At 32.4% G+C, this 20,822-nt stretch overlaps 2 protein-coding genes across 2 annotated transcripts; both read right to left on the bottom strand.

Moving 5' to 3' along the window:
• Positions 1–3,601: 3,601 nt before the first annotated feature.
• On the bottom strand, positions 3,602–7,243 carry LOC134699064 (protein lon-1-like). Its single transcript, XM_063560750.1, has 3 exons — positions 7,066–7,243; positions 5,461–5,558; positions 3,602–3,906 (listed from the first exon to the last, which is right to left on the bottom strand). Exons 1-3 carry the CDS (start codon positions 7,230–7,232, stop codon positions 3,602–3,604), a joined length of 570 nt encoding a protein of 189 aa, XP_063416820.1. The 5' UTR covers positions 7,233–7,243.
• Positions 7,244–13,250: 6,007 nt separating this feature from the next.
• On the bottom strand, positions 13,251–14,776 carry LOC134699061 (venom allergen 5.02-like). The gene is made up of 3 exons (XM_063560745.1): positions 14,652–14,776; positions 14,222–14,324; positions 13,251–13,399 (listed from the first exon to the last, which is right to left on the bottom strand). Exons 1-3 carry the CDS (start codon positions 14,721–14,723, stop codon positions 13,251–13,253), a joined length of 324 nt encoding a protein of 107 aa, XP_063416815.1. The 5' UTR covers positions 14,724–14,776.
• Between the last annotated feature and the right edge of the window lie 6,046 nt (positions 14,777–20,822).

Below are 20,822 nucleotides of genomic sequence, written 5' to 3'. Positions count from 1 at the left end.
TCTTGCTCTTCAATATAAAAAAGAAGATACGGTTTTGTTGCCAATGAGACAACTCTTCACAAGAGACCAAATGATCAGAAATTAACAACTATAGGTCACGCACGGTACGTCAACTTTATTTGTCCTTTTTTTTGGTCGTTTTAACTTATTTGGTTTGATCATCACTGATGAGGTTTTTGAAGACGAAATGTGCGGTGGTCTATTCTGCGACCATTGATAGTCTACTCTGCAACAGTAGATAGTCTATTCTGCGTCTATTGATATTCTATTCTGTGACAATCGTTCAATTATCCTTTATAAAGATCTTGAAACGATTGTGACTCAAAGCATCCGCATAGCTTACACCAAATGGATATCCAAACGTCATCAATATCACATATTCTCTATTTGCTTTCTCTCTGTTGTGTAATACAGTTTACGATTTGGTCTTATCTGCAGCAGATGCTGAAATAACATATTTCTACATTTCCGTAATAAGATCTACACGATAGATTGTTAAGTCATGTTCCTTCTTTCGGTCAATTGTCAGACTTTCCGACTGTGGTAAATTCAGTATGGTTCAGACAATTTGCTTGCAAGAAACTCATTAATGTTCAGTTATTTTGTTTTTAGACAATTCAGTTTGTTGTTGATGTGTATAGGTTAATAACAAGTACTGAACAGTCTGAGCATAGACAGATTGCAATTGACTGTAAACGAAAAGTCTGTACAGTACTGAAACTAACGCAATGGAAAGTCTGAAAAATTTACGGAAAGACTGAAACTTCTTCATATTTTTTATGCAGTCTTTTAAGAACTATTTTGATCAGAATAAACGTTTTAGATTAAAAATGGTTTTTTCCCCACGTTTTGTGAAGCCTATCTTTTAATATCAAAACATGGAGATGTGGAAGGATTGCCAAAGAGCCAACAATCCCCCAAAATTCAAATTACGTGGATGTAAACAAATATGGGCAATCATACGGCCTTCAACAATAAGATAATCACAACAATAAAAAATTGTATACAGTATAGTCGACTTTAAAAGGCTTCGACATGAAAAATAGGAAGCATGTGTGTCACATTACATAGTATGATACATACAGTCAAACAACAAAAATAACACCGAGGAAAATTGGAAACGGAAAGTCCGTATTTAAATAGCAGATCAAAAGCTCAAATACATCAAACGAATGGATAAAAACTGTCATATTCCTGACTTGGTACAGGCATTTTCCTATGTAGAAAATGGTGGATTAAAAACTTGTTTTATAGCTAGCTAAACCTCTCACTAGCATGCATACCTTTATATTGACATGTGTGAACGAAAACAAACAGACATAATAAGTAAAACTGTCACATGTACTTCATTGATATTTTCGACATGAGTTCCGGAATTGACAAATGTTGCGGAGTATGAAATATATTATAGTGTTACATTGAAGTAATATTTTACTGGCGTTTTGATTTTAAGGATTAAACATATTTCGTGTCAAGACCCATGATAATGACTTTGTAATCAGTTATGGTATATATTAATTACATGCGCAACACGATAGATGCCACATGTTGAACAAGATATGCTTACCTTTCTAGAGCACCTGACCTCATCCCCGGTTTAACGTGGAGTTCGTATTGCCTTGTCTTTTATGTACTGTTTGTCTTTTCGACCTTTAAGTCTTTTGAAATAACATGGTCAATTAGTGTTCACTTAATGAGTTTGAATATCTTTTGCAACCCTTTTTGGTTTTTTTCATGTTGATTTCATTGTGTTGAATTGGAAATCTAATTGTCTTTTATTATTAATATATTAGAGAATGATGTCCAAACCACTTACTGAAGAATATGTTTTAAATAAGATTTGGAATAAACAAATGAATCAACAAAAAAATCAAAACTTCATAAAAATAGTAAGAAAGCAAGATCTGTATTATTTACTTTAACTTCATATAATTTTCACACCTTTTACAGGAAAATATCGTAAAATGAAGCATGAAATAATTAAATTCATAATTGGTCAGGTGTGATATAAAAATGCCAGCCACACAAACCAGTAGATACTAAATTTATACAGAAAATTAAAAAATATATAACTATGATACCATTTGATTAAAAAGTAAATTTTGTCACTTTTATGGCTTCAATTATGAGTCATCGGAGAAAGCATTACAATTGCTCGTCTTCTTTACAGAATCCTTTTTATTTTATAAAATTTATAATAATTTAATTTTGTACGTAACTTGTCTTCTGATTGGCTGACAGTGTTTTGTCTATCAGCTCATAAACATAATTTATTCGTTCGACCGTGAAGTCATCAAAGTTTTTCATGATTTGCTTTGGTTTTGTATGGAATTGATAATTAAATATTATAAGGAATGACTATAATGTTTTTTCTCTGCCTATTTGAAATAACATAAAAAAAAAAATGTTTGGACTTTAACGGTGTTTTTTGTGGACTTTAGCGGAACTTGTTATTATGGACTTTAGCGGAACTTGTTATTGTGGACTTTAGCGGAACTTGTTATTGTGGACTTTAACGGTGTTTTCTTGTGGACTCTAGCGGAGGTCATTTTGTGGACTTTAGCGGAAAGTTTGTAGACTTTAGCGGCAATTTGTTGTGGACTTTAGCGGTGTTGTGGACTTTAACGGTGCCACAGTGCACCCTTTAAAATAACACGTTTTTTTGTTATTTCTTCATGCAGTCATTCATACAATATTCCAAATGTATATTCTTAGTCAAATGATCTCAAATTTGTAGAAAGACAAATCAACCCATCTAGACATTTTTTGCTAAGAACAAGCCGGCCATTATTTTTGCTTCTTCATTTAAATGATGCGTGCTAAGCGGAGTAGGTGAAAACACAAGTTCTTTTAGGTACATTTATTTGATTTCATCCGGCTAAAGAAAAGGATTGAACCCACAACATTTCAATATTTGGAGGCAGTTCACTCAATTTAATAGGCTTCAATGATCCCACCAAAGCGCGCAAATCTATATTCATTTACAAGGTATCGTATCTCATGACGTTTGATTCAAATAATGGGTAAAAAATGCACCGCAGGAGATGCATCATTCTGTTACATTCTAAATACTATCTGATCAGTAGTTTCGCTCCCTTATAACGGCGTCACGAATTTTGAATTGAATACACTTACTTCCAGATCGTTCATACTTATGCGCATTCGATTTTTCTTTCTGTTTGACCAATGCGTTAAGCTTGGATGGTTTATTGATTTCAGGTCAAAAACTTTCAGATCAATTATTTTGTGTGTGAGAGATACAAAAACCTTATGGTTTTGAAGGCCGTAACTTGACATACAATGGTTTACTTTTATAAATTGTTACTTTGACGGAGAGTTGTCTCATTGGCACTCATACCACATCTTCCTATATCTATTTTTTTCTTTTTTTCTTTGTGCAACAATTTTTCTTAAACTAAATATCCGTTTTTTTGTCAGTTTCTAGGCCTATGTAGAAATTATAAACACATCTTATTTTTTTTTTATAAACATATATAATTAAATATAATATAAATATAAAAATTGCATAGTAATGTTTCACTTTCAAAATTATGGATACCTAAAAAAAATATTGAAAATTTAAAAACAAATCAAAATAAAGTTAGTCTTTGTATTGCTCTCCTAAATCCTCTTCTTTTTCTTCATTTCGTCTCTCTTTACGTTGATCTCCTAACTCCTCTTCTTTTTCTTCATTTCGTCTCTCTTTACGTTGATCTTCTTCATCCTCTTCTTTTTCTTCATTTCGTCTCTCTTTACGTTGATCTTCTAAATCCTCTTCTTTTTCTTTATTCCGTCTGTCTTTACGTTGATCTTCTAAATCCTCTTCTTTTTCTTCATTCCAGTCACTTTCTGTATCTGTAATTCCTGACAGAAGATCATATAGTGTCCTTTTTGTTGGAATCTTTCCTAGAAAGAAGTATTAAATTATAGTAACTTTATTATTTGAAATACAAAATTATTTGTCAATATTAGAGTTATATATCTATATTATTCCTGATCCTGCGGGATAATTCTACAAGATCGTCCGGCATGTAGTTCATTTAACAATTTCGATTTTATACCGATTTATTTCTAGATTCGTTCACAACAAACAGTACTTAGCTGTCAAACCTTATGCCGTGCACATGATAAAATAAAATGAATGCACTCTTCATATGATAGATAGATTTCGACATATGATAGATACACTTACGCAAAAGCACTTCAAGTATATCTTTTATAAGTATTCTTAAAAATGATATGGAGGCTAAAGTAAGACCATATTTAGAAAAATCAGCCCCTTCCAAACCGATGAGTAGAAGGCTGTGATTCTCTTACTACTTGTGTTACTGTAACTACATACGCAAAAGGTTAATACAATATAAATATTCTTTTTGTTAAACTACTTTGTGAGTAATCATTCTAAATTATACATGTATATATATATATAAAGAAGATGTGGTATGATTGCCAATGAGACAACTAACCACAAGAGACCAAAATGACACAGCAATTAACAACTATAGGTCATCGTACGGCCTTCAACAATGAGCAAAGCCCATACCTCATAGTCAGCTATAAAAGGCCCCGATACGACAATGTAAAACAATTTAAACGAGAAAACTAACGGCCTTATTTGTATAAAAAAATGAACGAAAAACAAATATGTAACACATAAACAAACGACAACCATTGAATTACAGGCTCCTGACTTGGGAAAGGCACATACATAAATAATGTGGCGGGGTATTAAACATGTTAGCGGGATCCCAACCCATCCCCTAACCTGGGACAGTGGTATAACAGTACATCATAAGAACGAACTATAAAAATCAGTTGAAAAAGGCAATTTTGCGCCTGTCCCAAGTCAGGAGCCTCTGGCCTTTGTTAGTCTTGTATGATTTTTGATTTTAGTTTCTTGTGTATAATTCGGAGTTTAGTATGACGTCCATTATCACTGTACTAGTATACATATTTTTAGGGGCCAGTTGAAGGACACCTACGGGTGCGGGAATTCTCGCTACATTGAAGACCCATTGGTGGCCTTCGGCTGTTGTCTGCTCTATGGTCGGGTTGTTGTCGCTTTGACACATTCCCCATTTCCTTTCTCAATTTTATTTAACTCATCAGATGGACAAAAATACAAGTGGACGTGGCCGGGTACTTGCACATCCCGACAACAGAAAGACATTAGGAAAAGATCTGAGAGTACTCGCAGTTATCTGAAAGCTAGTTCAAAGTCATTAACAACTAATAAAAAAATCATGCATCTAAGACTAAACAACCGATGTATGTCGGTTTCTTAGATATCAAAATGAAGATTTATTATCTTTTTTCCTTTTTAACATATACGCATGAATTCAGCATAAACGAAAATTAGACTTTACGCAATACTCCCCCCTATTTTACCCCCATTCCAGCTGTTACGGTATTTCAAATAGTATATTCTGGTATAAAAAATATATTTTATTGATGACTTACTGCAAAGTGATTCCGAAGTGCAATAACCAGGACATTTGGAACAAGGTTTACCCTTTGTATAAGGTTTATTGAGAATCTTGTTTTTCATGATGTTTCCACTGAAAGAGAAAATATTTTTTATTTATTTTATTTTCTTTCAAGTTTTCAATTTGAAATTGCATTTAAAGATTAGCGTAAATCAATTTGAATTTATCGTGATTAACTCAATATATTTTCTTTTATAAACATTGACTTTTTTTCTGAGACAATTTTTCTTACTCATATTGATAAACGAAAAAGTTATTTTGAAAAATGCTAGTTCATAGCAATGACAAAATAAATAGTAAAGTTATAATGGTGTTTTGTTGGTCAATATGCTAAATTGAAATCAACACTTTTTTCCTAGGATAAAACTCCGCTTATAGATATTGAAGATTTGATTTGTTAAAGAGCTGTTTACAAAAAGTTCATGCTCTTCACCCCCGGCCTCAATAGAAATAAAATCATTTCGAACAAAAATATGCCACGTACATTTGGTGTTGTACACTTTATTGTTACAATTTATCAACAAAAAAGGGAGGTTCAACCTCTGGAATCCACCCTCCCCTAGATCCGCCACTGACCAGAGACTTAATCTGTACAAACCTGACGTAAAATCATGTACTATTGAATAATAAATAATATCACATTACCTCCAAAATGTTTCAATAATCCAAAAACGATGTTTATGTAAGAAGTTCCCGCGCAAATGTCATGTGTTACCGAAACGGGAAAGACACAAAAGAATTGTAGGTGCATGTTGTCATTCGCATTCCGATTAATTTACACAGTTCAATAAAATATATATGTTAACATTATCTATATTGGTTTTGTATTTAGTTACTAGATCAGAAAAAATATTTGTTTCTCGCAGACAACACAAAATAATATACATACTTAATCTAAACATCCCTACAACCAACAAAATGGGACGACCAAACATATTTCCTAATTTTGATAAAGGTGAAATATGTAGAATAAGAATTGTGCACTCTGGAATAAGATCATAAATAAAGCCCTATATAAAGTGTAAACCAAAAAAAAAAATGTAAGAAATCATTGTTTATTACATCTGCTTGCATAATAATATTAAAGTTGAAACTAACAACGATCACGTGTATCCTGTCAACCCCTGAAAAACATAATATTGTCTTCTTGACTACTTCCGCAAACCGTGGTCTGATAAAATGATATATTGTTATAGTGTATGTGAAATAGTATATTCTGCATGTAATTGATTATAGCATGTCAACTCGAGTGATTTGTGTTGTGGTTCGAACCTTGGCCGGATCAAACCTATACGTTTTAAAAAGAGTATTTGCCGTTTTTCATCTGAGCACACAGTATTTAGAAGTAAGATAATTGGAATAATGCGTCATGGTAGTGTGACATGTACTTCTGCAATGTTTTACCTTGTAAACCGGTTCAGCAATTTTAGGTCGTTAAAAATTTGCAATGCAAATACATAGTAATTAGATTAAATTCTAATGTTTAAGTTTTTTCCTGACCATGCAATCCATGAAAATTAGTACCGGTATAAGAGTTTGTTGGCGACATTACGTAATAACTTAGTACATATGTACTTACGCTGGAGAATAGTTACATACTACAAGGTATGCGTTTGACATTACGGTTCCAATCACTTTATTACATTTTCTTATTCCACATCCTAATAGAGAAGTTTTGGCCCAAACAAGCTGTAACGTATAATAAAAATTAGTTTCATAATTTGCTTCAAATCGAAGAAGAGCCATATAGAAAAATAAAGTTGATCTAAGACAGTCGATAAATACACTTTTAAATCTTGTTTACAAATCACTTACTTACTTCTAAATAAACTCATCATAGATTTAAAATTATATACATATCAATGATAACTCAAGTCAACACAGAAGTGCTGACTACTTGGATGGTGATACCCTCTGAGAATTGAAACTCTACAAGCAGTGGCATCGACCCAGTGGTTGTAAATAAACTCATCATAGATACCAGGATTGCTATATTTACGCCAGACGCGCGTCTATGTCTTAAAACATTTCAATGTAAGACATTAAATGAACAAATGTAGTATATATAAACCCTTTTAAATGTGTTTTATAATTAAAGTGTTTAGGACTATAACACTAGAACCTCTAGAACTACAATGAATACCATCCAAAACACGATGTCAACCTTAACACAAGTAGGACTGAGACATGTTTAGACACAAAAAAAAAGAAGATGTGGTATGATTTCTCAACAAGAGACCAAATGACACAAAAAATTAACAACTATAAGTCACAGTACGGCCTTCAGCAAAGCCCATACCGCATAGTATACTCATTTTAGATCTCAATTCTATCATGGTTCATAAAACGACTCATTTAATCAGAGTGTGTTACCTGTCCAAACTTCAATTACAATATACCGGTATTGTATAAAATGATAACAGAAAGAAGTAGGTGCAGTAAAACCCTTTTTGGCCCCAAAATATAGCAGTTTTACAAAATTGTGAAATTGTAATTTTTTAGTTATTTATTGGAAAGTAGAATGCTTCTGCTACATAAATATAGGCCGTTTTTGACAATACAACGTACATATATCGGGTACTAGCATTTTAGTTAAATTTTAGACGGTTTCCGTCTTAAATGAAAGTGACCGCATTCGTGTTCATTCATAATATTGAAACGTAAGTTGTATTTGATGATAATACATAACATATATAAAGGTTGAGGATGAACACGGATGCGGCCACTTTCATTTTAACAAAAACCATCTGAAAAGTGACGTTTGGCATATTTGAGAGATATTTCATATTAAAGCTTGAATCGGAGCGTTTTTAATGACTAAATCAGTTAAAATCTTTCACAAAAACTAATATAAATCAATTAAAAGAGACACTTAAGTGTTTAAAAAGTGTCCAAAATCTTTCGTTAGATGAACCTGAAATTGCCCTTACCGGACCTACTCCTTTTACTTAAATATTAAACCTTACAACATAACACTACCATAACCAACATCTGACTTTATAGAGAAAATAAAATTACAAAGACTAACCATTTTGCTAACTCACACAAACAACACATGGTTTAGCGGTACAACAAGTGAAGGGATCTCAGCAGTTTTACGTGCCTTATTTAAGAATTGATAATATATATAGTTAAGGTAAAATACAAGACATAAAGAAATCTAAACAGTCTAGTCATAAGCAGGATGACAACTAACATGAACAAGGCAAAAAAGAAACAATACGATAAGCTGGACTTGAAATGTCATCGCTACTACAGGACGATAAACAAGGTAACAAAGGTACACACTTGCCAATAAAAACGGCAAAACGAACCAAACGAGCAACCCTATAAGTATTTAGTTTTGCTTCAAAATCGAATCGAACCTCCCGAACGTAATTATTTATCCTAAGTGTTTTAAATATTTTTGTAAAATTCTCAATCGAGCATTAAAAATATAGCCAAATGGGTGCCTAATACATCAGATAAAGTTGATATATATATATATATATATATATATAAACGAGTCTAAATTGAAAACTACGTTCAAACCTATGACTGCGTTGGATAAAAACCGCAATTTTTATACGTGTGCATGTCAAACAAATTTCGTTGTAGAAGGGTCTAAAAACAGCACAAACAACATTTTCCTAAAGACCAAAAGAGTGAAAAAGTATATTTAAACAAAACGCATTTGACTAACAGGTCGAACAACTGATGTTCTTTAACCCTGCTGACTGCCATTGGCGATTGCCAAATAAAATTGATCACAAGATGTAACAAAATGGATTCTCATATAAATTTAATACGTCACAGAAAGAAAAAAAATTTGTTAACTTGTGGACAGGATGTTGTGCCACAAACATTCGGTGTCAATATTTCTTTAGTACACCATATCCGGATTTCGACAATAAATGTCTCTTCAGTGATGTTAGGGATCGAAACGGTATTTGGAAGGCCATATAAAAAGTACCCTCAATTTTAGAGAAAGTACCCTCATTTTTAGATTAACTCTTGAATTTTAAGAGTCCATATATAGGATGAACGGATCATATAAACCGGAGGGAAAATATGATACATGCTCAAACAAAAAATATAAACGAGTCTAAATTGAAAACTACGTTCAAACCTATGACTGCGTTGGATAAAAACCGCAATTTGTATACGTGTGCATGTCAAACAAATTTCGTTGTAGAAGGGTCTAAAAACAGCACAAACAACATTTTCCTAAAGACCAAAAGAGTGAAAAAGTATATTTAAACAAAACGCATTTGACTAACAGGTCGAACAACTGATGTTCTTTAACCCTGCTGACTGCCATTGGCGATTGCCAAATAAAATTGATCACAAGATGTAACAAAATGGATTCTCATATAAATTTAATACGTCACAGAAAGAAAAATTTTTTTGTTAACTTGTGGACAGGATGTTGTGCCACAAACATTCGGTGTCAATATTTCTTTAGTACACCATATCCGGATTTCGACAATAAATGTCTCTTCAGTGATGTTAGGGATCGAAACGGTATTTGGAAGGCCATATAAAAAGTACCCTCAATTTTAGAGAAAGTACCCTCATTTTTAGATTAACTCTTGAATTTTAAGAGTCCATATATAGGATGAACGGATCATATAAACCGGAGGGAAAATATGATACATGCTCAAACAAAAAATATAAACGAGTCTAAATTGAAAACTACGTTATATATATATATATATATATATACAACTCGTCTAAACATCAACCCAACAATGTTAGATCCGTAAATTTGCTTTCGCAAATTTTTGGTTCTTCCCTCGCATATATATATATACAACTCGTCTAAACATCAACCCAACAATGTTAGATCTGTAAATTTGCTTTCGCAAATTTTTGGTTCTTCCCTCGCCGGGATTCGAACCCATGATATCACAGTAGCATGGGTTCGAATCCCGGCGAGGGAAGAACCAAAAATTTGCGAAAGCAAATTTACAGATCTAACATTGTTGGGTTGATGTTTAGACGAGTTGTATATACATAATGTACACAGCCATGTATCACCATCATTGATGGCGATCCGATGGATACATCTGTTGTAGAGTTGTCACTGACTCAGACGTACTTATGAATATAATTATTTTCTGTGACTGTATATTACATTAAGTTGTAGGATCCTTTACTATAGATAATTTAGCTGATCTGTAACAATAACATCTTCATGCCTTATATATCATGTACTGTAGTACGCCGCTAGATTAAAACTGACGTGGAAAGGTAACACATGCCCACCAAAAGCTCTTATTTTGAGAGCCCAGGTGGTCGTGTGGTCTAGCGGGACGGCTGCAGTGCAGGCGATTTGGTGTCACGATATCACAGTAGCATGGGTTCGAATCCCGGCGAGGGAAGAACCAAAAATTTGCGAAAGCAAATTTACAGATCTAACATTGTTGGGTTGATGTTTAGACGAGTTGTATATACATTATGTACACAGCCATGTATCACCATCATTGATGGCGATCCGATGGATACATCTGTTGTAGAGTTGTCACTGACTCAGACGTACTTATGAATATAATTATTTTCTGTGACTGTATATTACATTAATTTGTAGGATCCTTTACTATAGATAATTTAGCTGATCTGTAACAATAACATCTTCATGCCTTATATATCATGTACTGTAGTACGCCGCTAGATTAAAACTGACGTGGAAAGGTAACACATGCCCACCAAAAGCTCTTATTTTGAGAGCCCAGGTGGTCGTGTGGTCTAGCGGGACGGCTGCAGTGCAGGCGATTTGGTGTCACGATATCACAGTAGCATGGGTTCGAATCCCGGCGAGGGAAGAACCAAAAATTTGCGAAAGCAAATTTACAGATCTAACATTGTTGGGTTGATGTTTAGACGAGTTGTATATATATATATATATATATACGAAGAATTTTGGCTATATATAGAATAACCATCAGGCATGGGGTAATCGTAATCAGTAATCGTAATCAGCTGTAATCGATTACATTTTGCAGTGTAATCCTATGTAATCAGTAATCATGCCATTTCTGATTACAAGTAATCATAATGTAATCGATTACATGGCCAAAAACAGGTGTAATCATGATTACTTTTAGATTACTTTAAGATTACATTCATATGATTACTTGCTGATTACAAATATTGTATACTGGTTTATAGGAAATAGTGTTTTTGATAGACAATATGAAAATGTAGAGCATGAAAAAAATCATAAACTAGTATTCACTATGATGGGACTTTGTTTCATTTAATAAACAGTATCATCTATATAACAAGTTTTGTTTAATCAAGTGTTTTATTCTGTTAACAGTTTACAAAAGGAATTTTCTTTCCGGTGTTTGTGCGATTGCGCTCTTATTAATAAGAGTATGTCTTGAAAACATCTTTATTCATTGATTGAACACTTCTGATATTAACTCCATTTGTATATAAGTATGCCCAATATTTTTATAAAACTACAATGAAATTCAAAAGCAGAAAACATTTATTTCCAATTTGAATTTAAGGGTCGGGCATACATATCTGCATGAGCCCTTTTATTTTAAAAAGGAATTTAAATTCATATTTCATTTTTGACAATTTTAATGAATTTTGTCTTCTATAAATATTATGATATATGAATTCAAAATTTTCAAACAAATTATAACAATCAACCACTTATAACTTTATTGATATTGCAATTAAGACAATAAAATTTTAATACCCAAGCTCACCTATTGTTTGATAAAAAATGGAAGTAGTAATTAACACCTGTAAAAACATTGATAGATGTGTCAATTATGTCCCCACTGACAATAAAGCTTTATACTTAATTGATTTTTCATTATTTGTACAGTTTTTTTTGTGAATTTGGCAGTTGGTTTAAATTTGTAGAAAAAACGAAGTTATATCTTTTACATAGAGAAAGGACGCTTGTCTATGCCTATGTTATCAAATAACACATGTTACACTGTACTTGTCTAAATTCTTTTAAATAAGATAAATAAATGATGGCTTAAAAAAAATCAACAAAATTAGCTTTTTTGTGAATATAAAAAGTTACTAGAAATTCTTCAATATTGCAATATACAATGTAATCATAAGTAATCTCAAGTAATCATGATTACTTTTAAGAAAAGTAATCTAATGTAATCAATTACATTTGAAATAAGGTGTAATTGCAATGTAATCGATTACATTTTATAAGCAAAGTAATTGTAATTTAATCGATTACATTTCAAAGTAATCGACCCCATCCCTGATAACCATACATTGTCTCGAAATATCAGTGTTATTTGTATAAGGCTTAGAAACAGGTAGAAAACAAGGCTGTTTTTATTCATCCACAGAAACAGTTTTAATTGATTGTTGCAACTATTTTATAAATTTATTATTATTTTGAAGTACCCCTAGTTCTTTACAGTAAATTCTGTTCACGTACGTCCCTGAAGTGCTTGATTTCAATGCGTTATAATGCATTTTTGCAATTCTAAAGTCTCATTCTAATTTTGCATGTATTATTGAACATTGATAAGGTTAAGACAATTTTATTTGTATTGATTATTATGTATCGTATACTTATGGACGACCCTAAAATATCAATGTAGGATAAACAAAAACTTAAATCAAATAGTTTTTTTTTGGGGGGGGGGGCAGATAAATTGCTGCAAGTACTGTTTATCCAAAATAGTTTATCCTACATTGAACTTTTGATGTCGTCCCTTAAACACTTTGATATTATGTTATCGTCATTAAATAGCAAGGACCTATTCTGGTCTACATTACTAATATTCTTCACATTCTGTTTGTATATTTTACCTGTGTATAGTGTCCAACTTTTTTAAAGCATGAATCCGAATAGCAATCATAATTGTAATTATAGAATCGCACTTCGTTGAACCAAGAATTAACAGATTGATCCATAGCCTTATAGACGTCTTGTGCTGAAATAAAATGGATATCAACAATTTAACTCATGATTCTTGCTTATCTCCATGAAAGGATTACAGAAAACAGTTACTATCGTACAATTATATGTTTAAAGCAAATTTTGAATAATAATAAAAAAAAAAAAATTAAAAGAGATTTTATAACAACAGCATAAGTTTGGTAGTGCTTATGATAAAGTTGGATTAGATTGAAAGACAAATTATGTGATTATTTTTCACTGCTTGCATTGCAATCTATATATAAACTTGTCAAACTGCAGAATCAAATTTAAAAATAATATGAAAAGTTTATGGTTTCTTATCAAGGCCACTCCAGAGAGGCTTGATCGGATTTCATGATATGTCAATTTCAAGATTTTAAGATTATCATAGGGAAATATTTTCCTCCGGATAAAAAAAATAAATAACTACTGTAACATTTTTTCCACCGGATCAAATTTCACCCGGATATAATTTTGCTTTACACTAAAATTTAGTTTCACTACTGAATAGAAATATAAAAAAGAAGATGTGGTATCATTGCCAATAAGACAGCGCTCCACAAAAGACCAAAATGACAAAGAAAGTAACTGCTACAGTTCACCGTAAGGCCAACAACAATGAGCAGAGCCACTACCGCATAGTCAGCTATAAAAAGTCCCGAAATCATGAATGTAAAACAATTCAAACGAGAAATCTAACGGCCTTATTAATATACAAAAAAGTGAACGAACAACAAAGATGTAACACAGCAACAAACGACAACCACTGAATTACAGGCTCCTGACATACATGTATATGGATGACCGGTTTAAGGTATCATAATTATCGGCTTACCTGTAGTAACGAAGAGATTTTCTCCATACTTATTCGTGCTGTGTTTGAATACGCATTGATCTGCCCATTTTTGAGCAACATTGGCAGCAGTGTAATCCCATTTCTGAAAATCAAAAATTTCATGTATTTGAATTTTCAAAAGATAGCTCAATGACATTCAAATCCTAAACGAATAGCCGGAAAATTAATTTAAATATAGCATATATAGAATTATACTTATTTCATACTAATCAAAATATCATTATTTAATTTGCGAACTTAGCCCGAAACGAAATGTAAAATTGTTATAGAAGCTCAAAACTAGATTTTGAATATCAAAGAACAGCTAACCTCTACTGTAAAAGATTAAAATAGGTTTTTGTAAGAAAAAAAAGAGTTGAAATAGTTGCCATATTTCAATTTAAAAAAGAGTAGTCACTGTGATTCTTACCATTTTCATCATATCAGCAGCCCCATTTTCTTTAGCCGTTTTACTTCTGAATTCATTGTGAAGCCTTGTCATTCTGTACCTAATGCATGCTACTGCGCAAACATAACTAAGGAGTATAAACGTACAGGAACGGCGAAACATCCTTTAATTTTGTCGGCAGATTGGCATGTTTCGGGTTTTATACCCCTACAAGATACCCTGGTGTGAGTTTAATTAGATATCCCATAGATCCGATGTTACACACTCCAGGTGATTAATATTTTCATTTTATTAAAAATATATTTATATGTATACGCACTGGAAAATGATTAATATTTATCAAGGTAATACATCTAACGGATGATAAAAATGGCCGTAATCAAGGAAGGGTGTTTTGAAGTGTTTCTTTATAATTGTTGTACTTTGTTATTTTTTACGACAAAAACGACCAGTTAATTGCCATATTAAATATGCTTTTCCTTTGCCTAATTAATCGCAGAACCCTTAATCTGTTAGGAATTTGCTATTATAATTTCTCAATATAAAATTCGTATAATATAACTGACAAACATATTGCTTTCTCTATTGTTATTTTTCTTTCCTAAATGACAATTTTCAGGCGATGGATTCTTAGTAGGTATACTTTTCTCAGGTTTTCCGATATAAAAGTGTTTATAGTTTATACCAATTAGCATTATAAGGGAAGACAATTCCTTTTATGCATTTAAATTTTGTTGATGAATGTAGTAAAAAGCATGATACAAAATAATGTGTTTATTTGCACTCTGTGCCGTTGTTGTGTTATATCTGATTGGAAGTAGAGGAAAATTTGCGACGGGAAAGGTTTAATAAAAATAAAAACTTGCTTGGTAAATTTTGATAATTTTCTGTAATCGAAATAAATCGTCCGTCACAGTTTCGTCTTATTGCTTAACAATAGTTACGGTAACTGCACACACTTTTTTTAGAATATACATTGCAACTTCAATGATTTTGAATAGTATTAGTGTACCTATATTTATGACGTTGTCGTTTCATTTGCCTATTTTTACCCAACTAATCAAGCTGAAAATGATGCAATGTGTAAAAGATTCTTACTATCGTAGACATCTTTGTCAATTTTATATAATTTAGCGATTTTATTTTCAAAAATTTATGTGCTGATGACAGAACTGGTATCTAAGAAATGTAATCACATCTGGTGATCTTTTTTAGTTGATTAAGAACTTAAGCCCCAGTCCCACTAAACCACGATCGCACCACGCTCACCGCGATCTAAAATAAATTTAGATCGTGGTGAGGTCGCGGTATGAGCGGCATGAAAATGTAAATTTTCGTTGCTTTCACGATGCTACTACGTCCTCTCTACGCTTCTACAAAGATCCCGCTACGATTATACCACGTTCTCACCGCGCTTATTCTGCGACCTCACTACGCTTATCAAGATCTTTCTACGCTCTTCACGTTCTCACTACGACCATACCACGAGTTATCCGATTGCATCACGATCTTACTGCGATTATAACACGTTCTCACCACGATTATACTACGTTCATAGCGCGATCTTACTACGTTCTCAGCAATAACGTCAACATCGTGTTCCATATCAATACAGTTCAATTCCTTCTATTTCTGATTAAATCGTAGATTTCTCGGACACAATACAGTCATGCCACAAAATCTACCAGAACACGTGGACATGGTGGTAGGAGTTGATGTAGAGACAGAGGGAGCAAAGTAACAAATCTTGATCAAGCAGAGATGTCGGACCGACCAATCCAACCTAAATTACAACCTATTGCTGGTCCATAAAGCTCAATGACGATATATTAGTGAACGATAGCAGAGATGACATATATGTATCAATATATATAGGAAGATGTGGTATGAGTGCCAATGAGACAATTCTCCATCCAAGTAACAATTTATAAAAGTAAACCATTATAGGCCAAGGTACGGCCTTCAACACGGAGTCTTGGCTCACACCAATCAGCACGCTATAAGGACCCAAAATATTACTAGTGTTAAACCATTTAAACGGAAAAACAACGGTCTATAATCTATATAAATACGAGAAGCATTATTGAGCCGTTAGAGCAAATGGATAATTACATACAAACAAACAAAATCTAGGGAGCTTTTTTATATATTTTATGTGAAAATGACAATGAGAATGATGGTCTAAGAGTGAACGTAATCAGGTCGTAAGAAGAGCGTGATGAGGACGGCAAGGGAGTGCTAGAATCGTACTATGGTCGTGAACAGCGTGGTATAGTCGTAGTGGAAGCGTAGTTGGGTCGCAGTGAGAACGTGATGGTCGTAGTGAGGTCGTGATAACGTCGCTCTGCGATCGTAGCGCAGTCTCTCCGAATAGAATCACGCTTTCGCTACGCTCTCGCTACGATTGTACGGCGACCTTTGCGATCTTACTACGATCTTAGTGCGCTCTCACTACGCTTCTACTACGACATGATTTCGCCACGACCGCACCACGATTGTTTTGAACATGTTCAAAGTTGACCACGCTCTTCACGATCTTGAAGACCTCACCACGACCGTGATACGACCTTACTGCGATCTACACGATCGCACTACGATCATCAAAATTTGCATTTTTTTCACAGATCGTAGTGCGATCGTGGCCTAGTGTGACTGGGGTATTAACACGGTATGCGCATATCAATCACTAGGAATTTTGAAAATCACCTGCTAGTATCGGCGAAGAACGTTAAGTTTAATTTCAAGTGATACAAAAAATCACTTCCGCATTTAATCAATTTCCTCAAATCTCAGTTATGATTTATTTTGTATCTGCCATCTAAACATGCGTCGAAATAAACTCATCATAGATACCAGTATTAAATTTTGTATTTACGCCAGACGAACGTTTCGTCTACAAAAGACTTATCAGTGACGCTCGAATCCAAAAAAGTTAAAGGCCAAATAAAGTATGAAGTTAAAGACCTTTGAGGACCAAAATTCCTAAAAGGTTTGCCAAATACAGTTAAGGTAATCTATTCCTGAGGTAGAATTTATTGATAAAGCTATTGATTGACCTTTGTTTTGTAAAACTTTTTGAAAATGACCAACACGAAATACACAGTTTTTGTTTTAGAAACTTCCAAAGGAAAAAATTTAAGTGATGTTTTTCCCGATTATTAATATCAAATAAGAAATACATATTCATTTTGGCTCTATCAAGACAGATTATTTCGGCAATAATATTTCCATAAAACGTTAATTGTATGGTGTAATGTAAAACGATTTGTTACACACATATTAGTAGAATTTTGTTTTGAACGAGCTTCATGTACTACAAAAATGTTTATCAATTTTCGTACAGTTATCTGTTTTTTTATTGTATAACGAAATATACGGGGCGCCGAATGGGACTCTTGTGGTTTTGTACAAAATTCAATTCTGTCATAACAAAATCATTTTTGTCTTACAAAACTATGTGCTACAGACTTGTTTTGTGAGAACTTCAATTTTGTGATGACAAAATTCATTTGTGTAGACAAAATTCATTTTTGTCATGACAAAATTCATTTTTGTAGACAAAATTCATATTTGTCATGACAAAAGTCAATTTTGTCTTAAAGGTATGCAAATATAAACATATTTGCATACAAAATTGACTTTTTTTACCTGATATGGAAATTAAATCACAAAAGTCAATTGTGTACGGTAAGATTCAATTTTGTGAGACAAAATTGGCTTTTGTGAAACAAAATTAACTTTTGTGAGACAAAATTGACTTTTGTGAGACAAAATTCAATTTTGTCATTTTTGTTGAGACAAAATTCAATTTTGTAATTTTTGTTGAGACAAAATTAAATTTTGTCATTTTTGTTGAGACAAAAGTCAATTTTGTTAAAATTGTTGAGACAAAAGTCAATTTTGTAAATTTTGTTGAGACAAAAGTCAATTTTGTTAATTTTGTTGAGACAAAAGTCAATTTTGTCAATTTTGTTGAGACAAAAGTCAATTTTGTCAATTTTGTTGAGACAAAAGTCAATTTTGTGACGACAAAATTCATTTTTGTGATGACAAAATTGACTTTCGTGAGACAAAATTGACTTTCGTGAGACAAAAATCAATTTTGTTGAGACAAAATTCAATTTTGTTAATTTTGTTGAGACAAAATTCAATTTTGTCAATTTTGTTGAGACAAAATTCAATTTTGTCAATTTTGTTGAGACAAAATTCAATTTTGTCAATTTTGTTGAGACAAAAGTCAATTTTGTCTCACAAAAGTCAATTTTTTGTAACAAAAGTCAATTTTGTGTAACAAAAGTCGATTTTGTATGCAAATTAGTTCACAGAAACCAAACTTAACTAATTTAAATACAAAATTGACTTTTGTCGCTCAATTTTCAAATTAGGTAACAAAAGTCAAGTCTGTGTAACAAAAATGAATTTTGTCATGACAAAAGTGACTTTTGTCCGCTGATAGATAATTTTGTATGACAAAATTTCAAATTTGTAGTATGATACAAATTTTGTTAAACTGAACTCATTTTTGTTGAACAAAAGTCACTTTTGTCCGTACAAAATTGAATTTTGAGTACAAAACCACAAGAGTCCCATTCGGCGCCCCGTAAAATATTGGAAATGATAATAACACCACGTTTAGATATACCGTTTATTCGACAGTAACAGTAATTCACAATTGACACACAGAATAATCATTGCTCTGTGACTTTTGGTAACGTTGTATAAGGGATGCAATTGGTGCACAAAATAATTATCGTTTACAATTCTTTTCATATGCTAGTTTAAAAATTGAAATGATTCATTTACTGAACTTTCATCTTATAATCGTTCGTGACCTTCAATTACCAGACACTTGTTTATGCATTTTTTAAAATTAAATGGCAATGTCCTCTTAATGTTCCGGCTCTCGAGAGGAACACTAACGTGATTTAACATAAAGTTTAAAATCTCAAACAGCGACATATTAAACTATATATTGTCACTGAACTTCACCAAAGTTAATTGGTTTTTAAAATGTTTACATATTTTTTTTACATATATAATCTCATTTTTGAATAGAATGTAAAGAAAGTCATAATCACTTTTGGTTGTCTGTCGATTATTCTTTTCTTTGTAGAAATGCACCCTTTAGAGGTAAAGATAAACCTTTTTACTTAAGGTCTTTATATGTTGTTTTTTTAATTTTTACATCATAGTTATTATATACTTGAATGATTTATTTCTAATCTGTAATGTGAACAACGGGTTACCTTGCGCTTCCTTATACCTATAAAACAGTACATTTTATTCTTACAATGTATATATCGTGCGTTTCAATTTATTCTGATTGCTTTCTTACAAGGCCATTTTTTTAACAACCAGGTCGAATGTACTATACAAGTATGCGAATTAAGTTTTTATTTTACTGTCCAACTGGGTACTGTGATATTCATAATAGACATGGTTTTGTTTTGTGACTTCTTGTATTTTACTTGCTTGATTACTTGGTACAAACCATTTAAGAATTAGAGATACTCTAAACTTCAATACATATGAAACATTTCTCTAGTTCTGTATGCTTTTAAGAAATATGGTTTTGACTAGTTTAATAGAGGTGGCGTGAATCAGATGTGGATACTAAAAAAATCCGAAGATCTTTTAGAGTACATACAATCTAACTCTCTTTTATCTTGAAATAGTATTACGGTAAAACATTTGACTTTGCTACACTTTACACAAGCATTCCACATTAAAAAAAAAACAAATTGAAAGAGTTGGTATTATTTTGTTTCACAAAAAAAAATGACCAACGTAGATGCAAGTATCTTGTGTTAGGGAGGGATAAATTTACTTTGTAAAGGATCAGTCTGATTCAAACAAAAATTTCTTTGAAACTGACATTATCAAGATGCTTGATTTCTTGAATGACAACATATATTTGTTACGTTCGAAGGACGTGTTTTTCAACAGACTGTCGACATTCCAATGGGAACCAAGTGTGCCCCTCTTCTTTTCGACTTGTTATCTTTATTATAATGAGGCTGACTTCATACAGGAACTTCTTAGGAAGAAAGATAAGAAGTTAGCAATATTCTTTACCTCTACTTTCCGCTATATAGATTATGTTCTCTCACTAAATAATTCAAAATTTGGTGACTATGCTGAACGCATCTATCCCACCGAACTAGAGATAAAGGATACAACAGATACAGTTAA

This window comes from Mytilus trossulus, unplaced genomic scaffold, assembly GCF_036588685.1.
Source record: "Mytilus trossulus isolate FHL-02 unplaced genomic scaffold, PNRI_Mtr1.1.1.hap1 h1tg000024l__unscaffolded, whole genome shotgun sequence".
In the NCBI taxonomy this organism is placed as follows: Eukaryota; Metazoa; Mollusca; class Bivalvia; order Mytilida; family Mytilidae; genus Mytilus; species Mytilus trossulus.
This window is presented reverse-complemented; position numbering and strand designations above follow the sequence as displayed.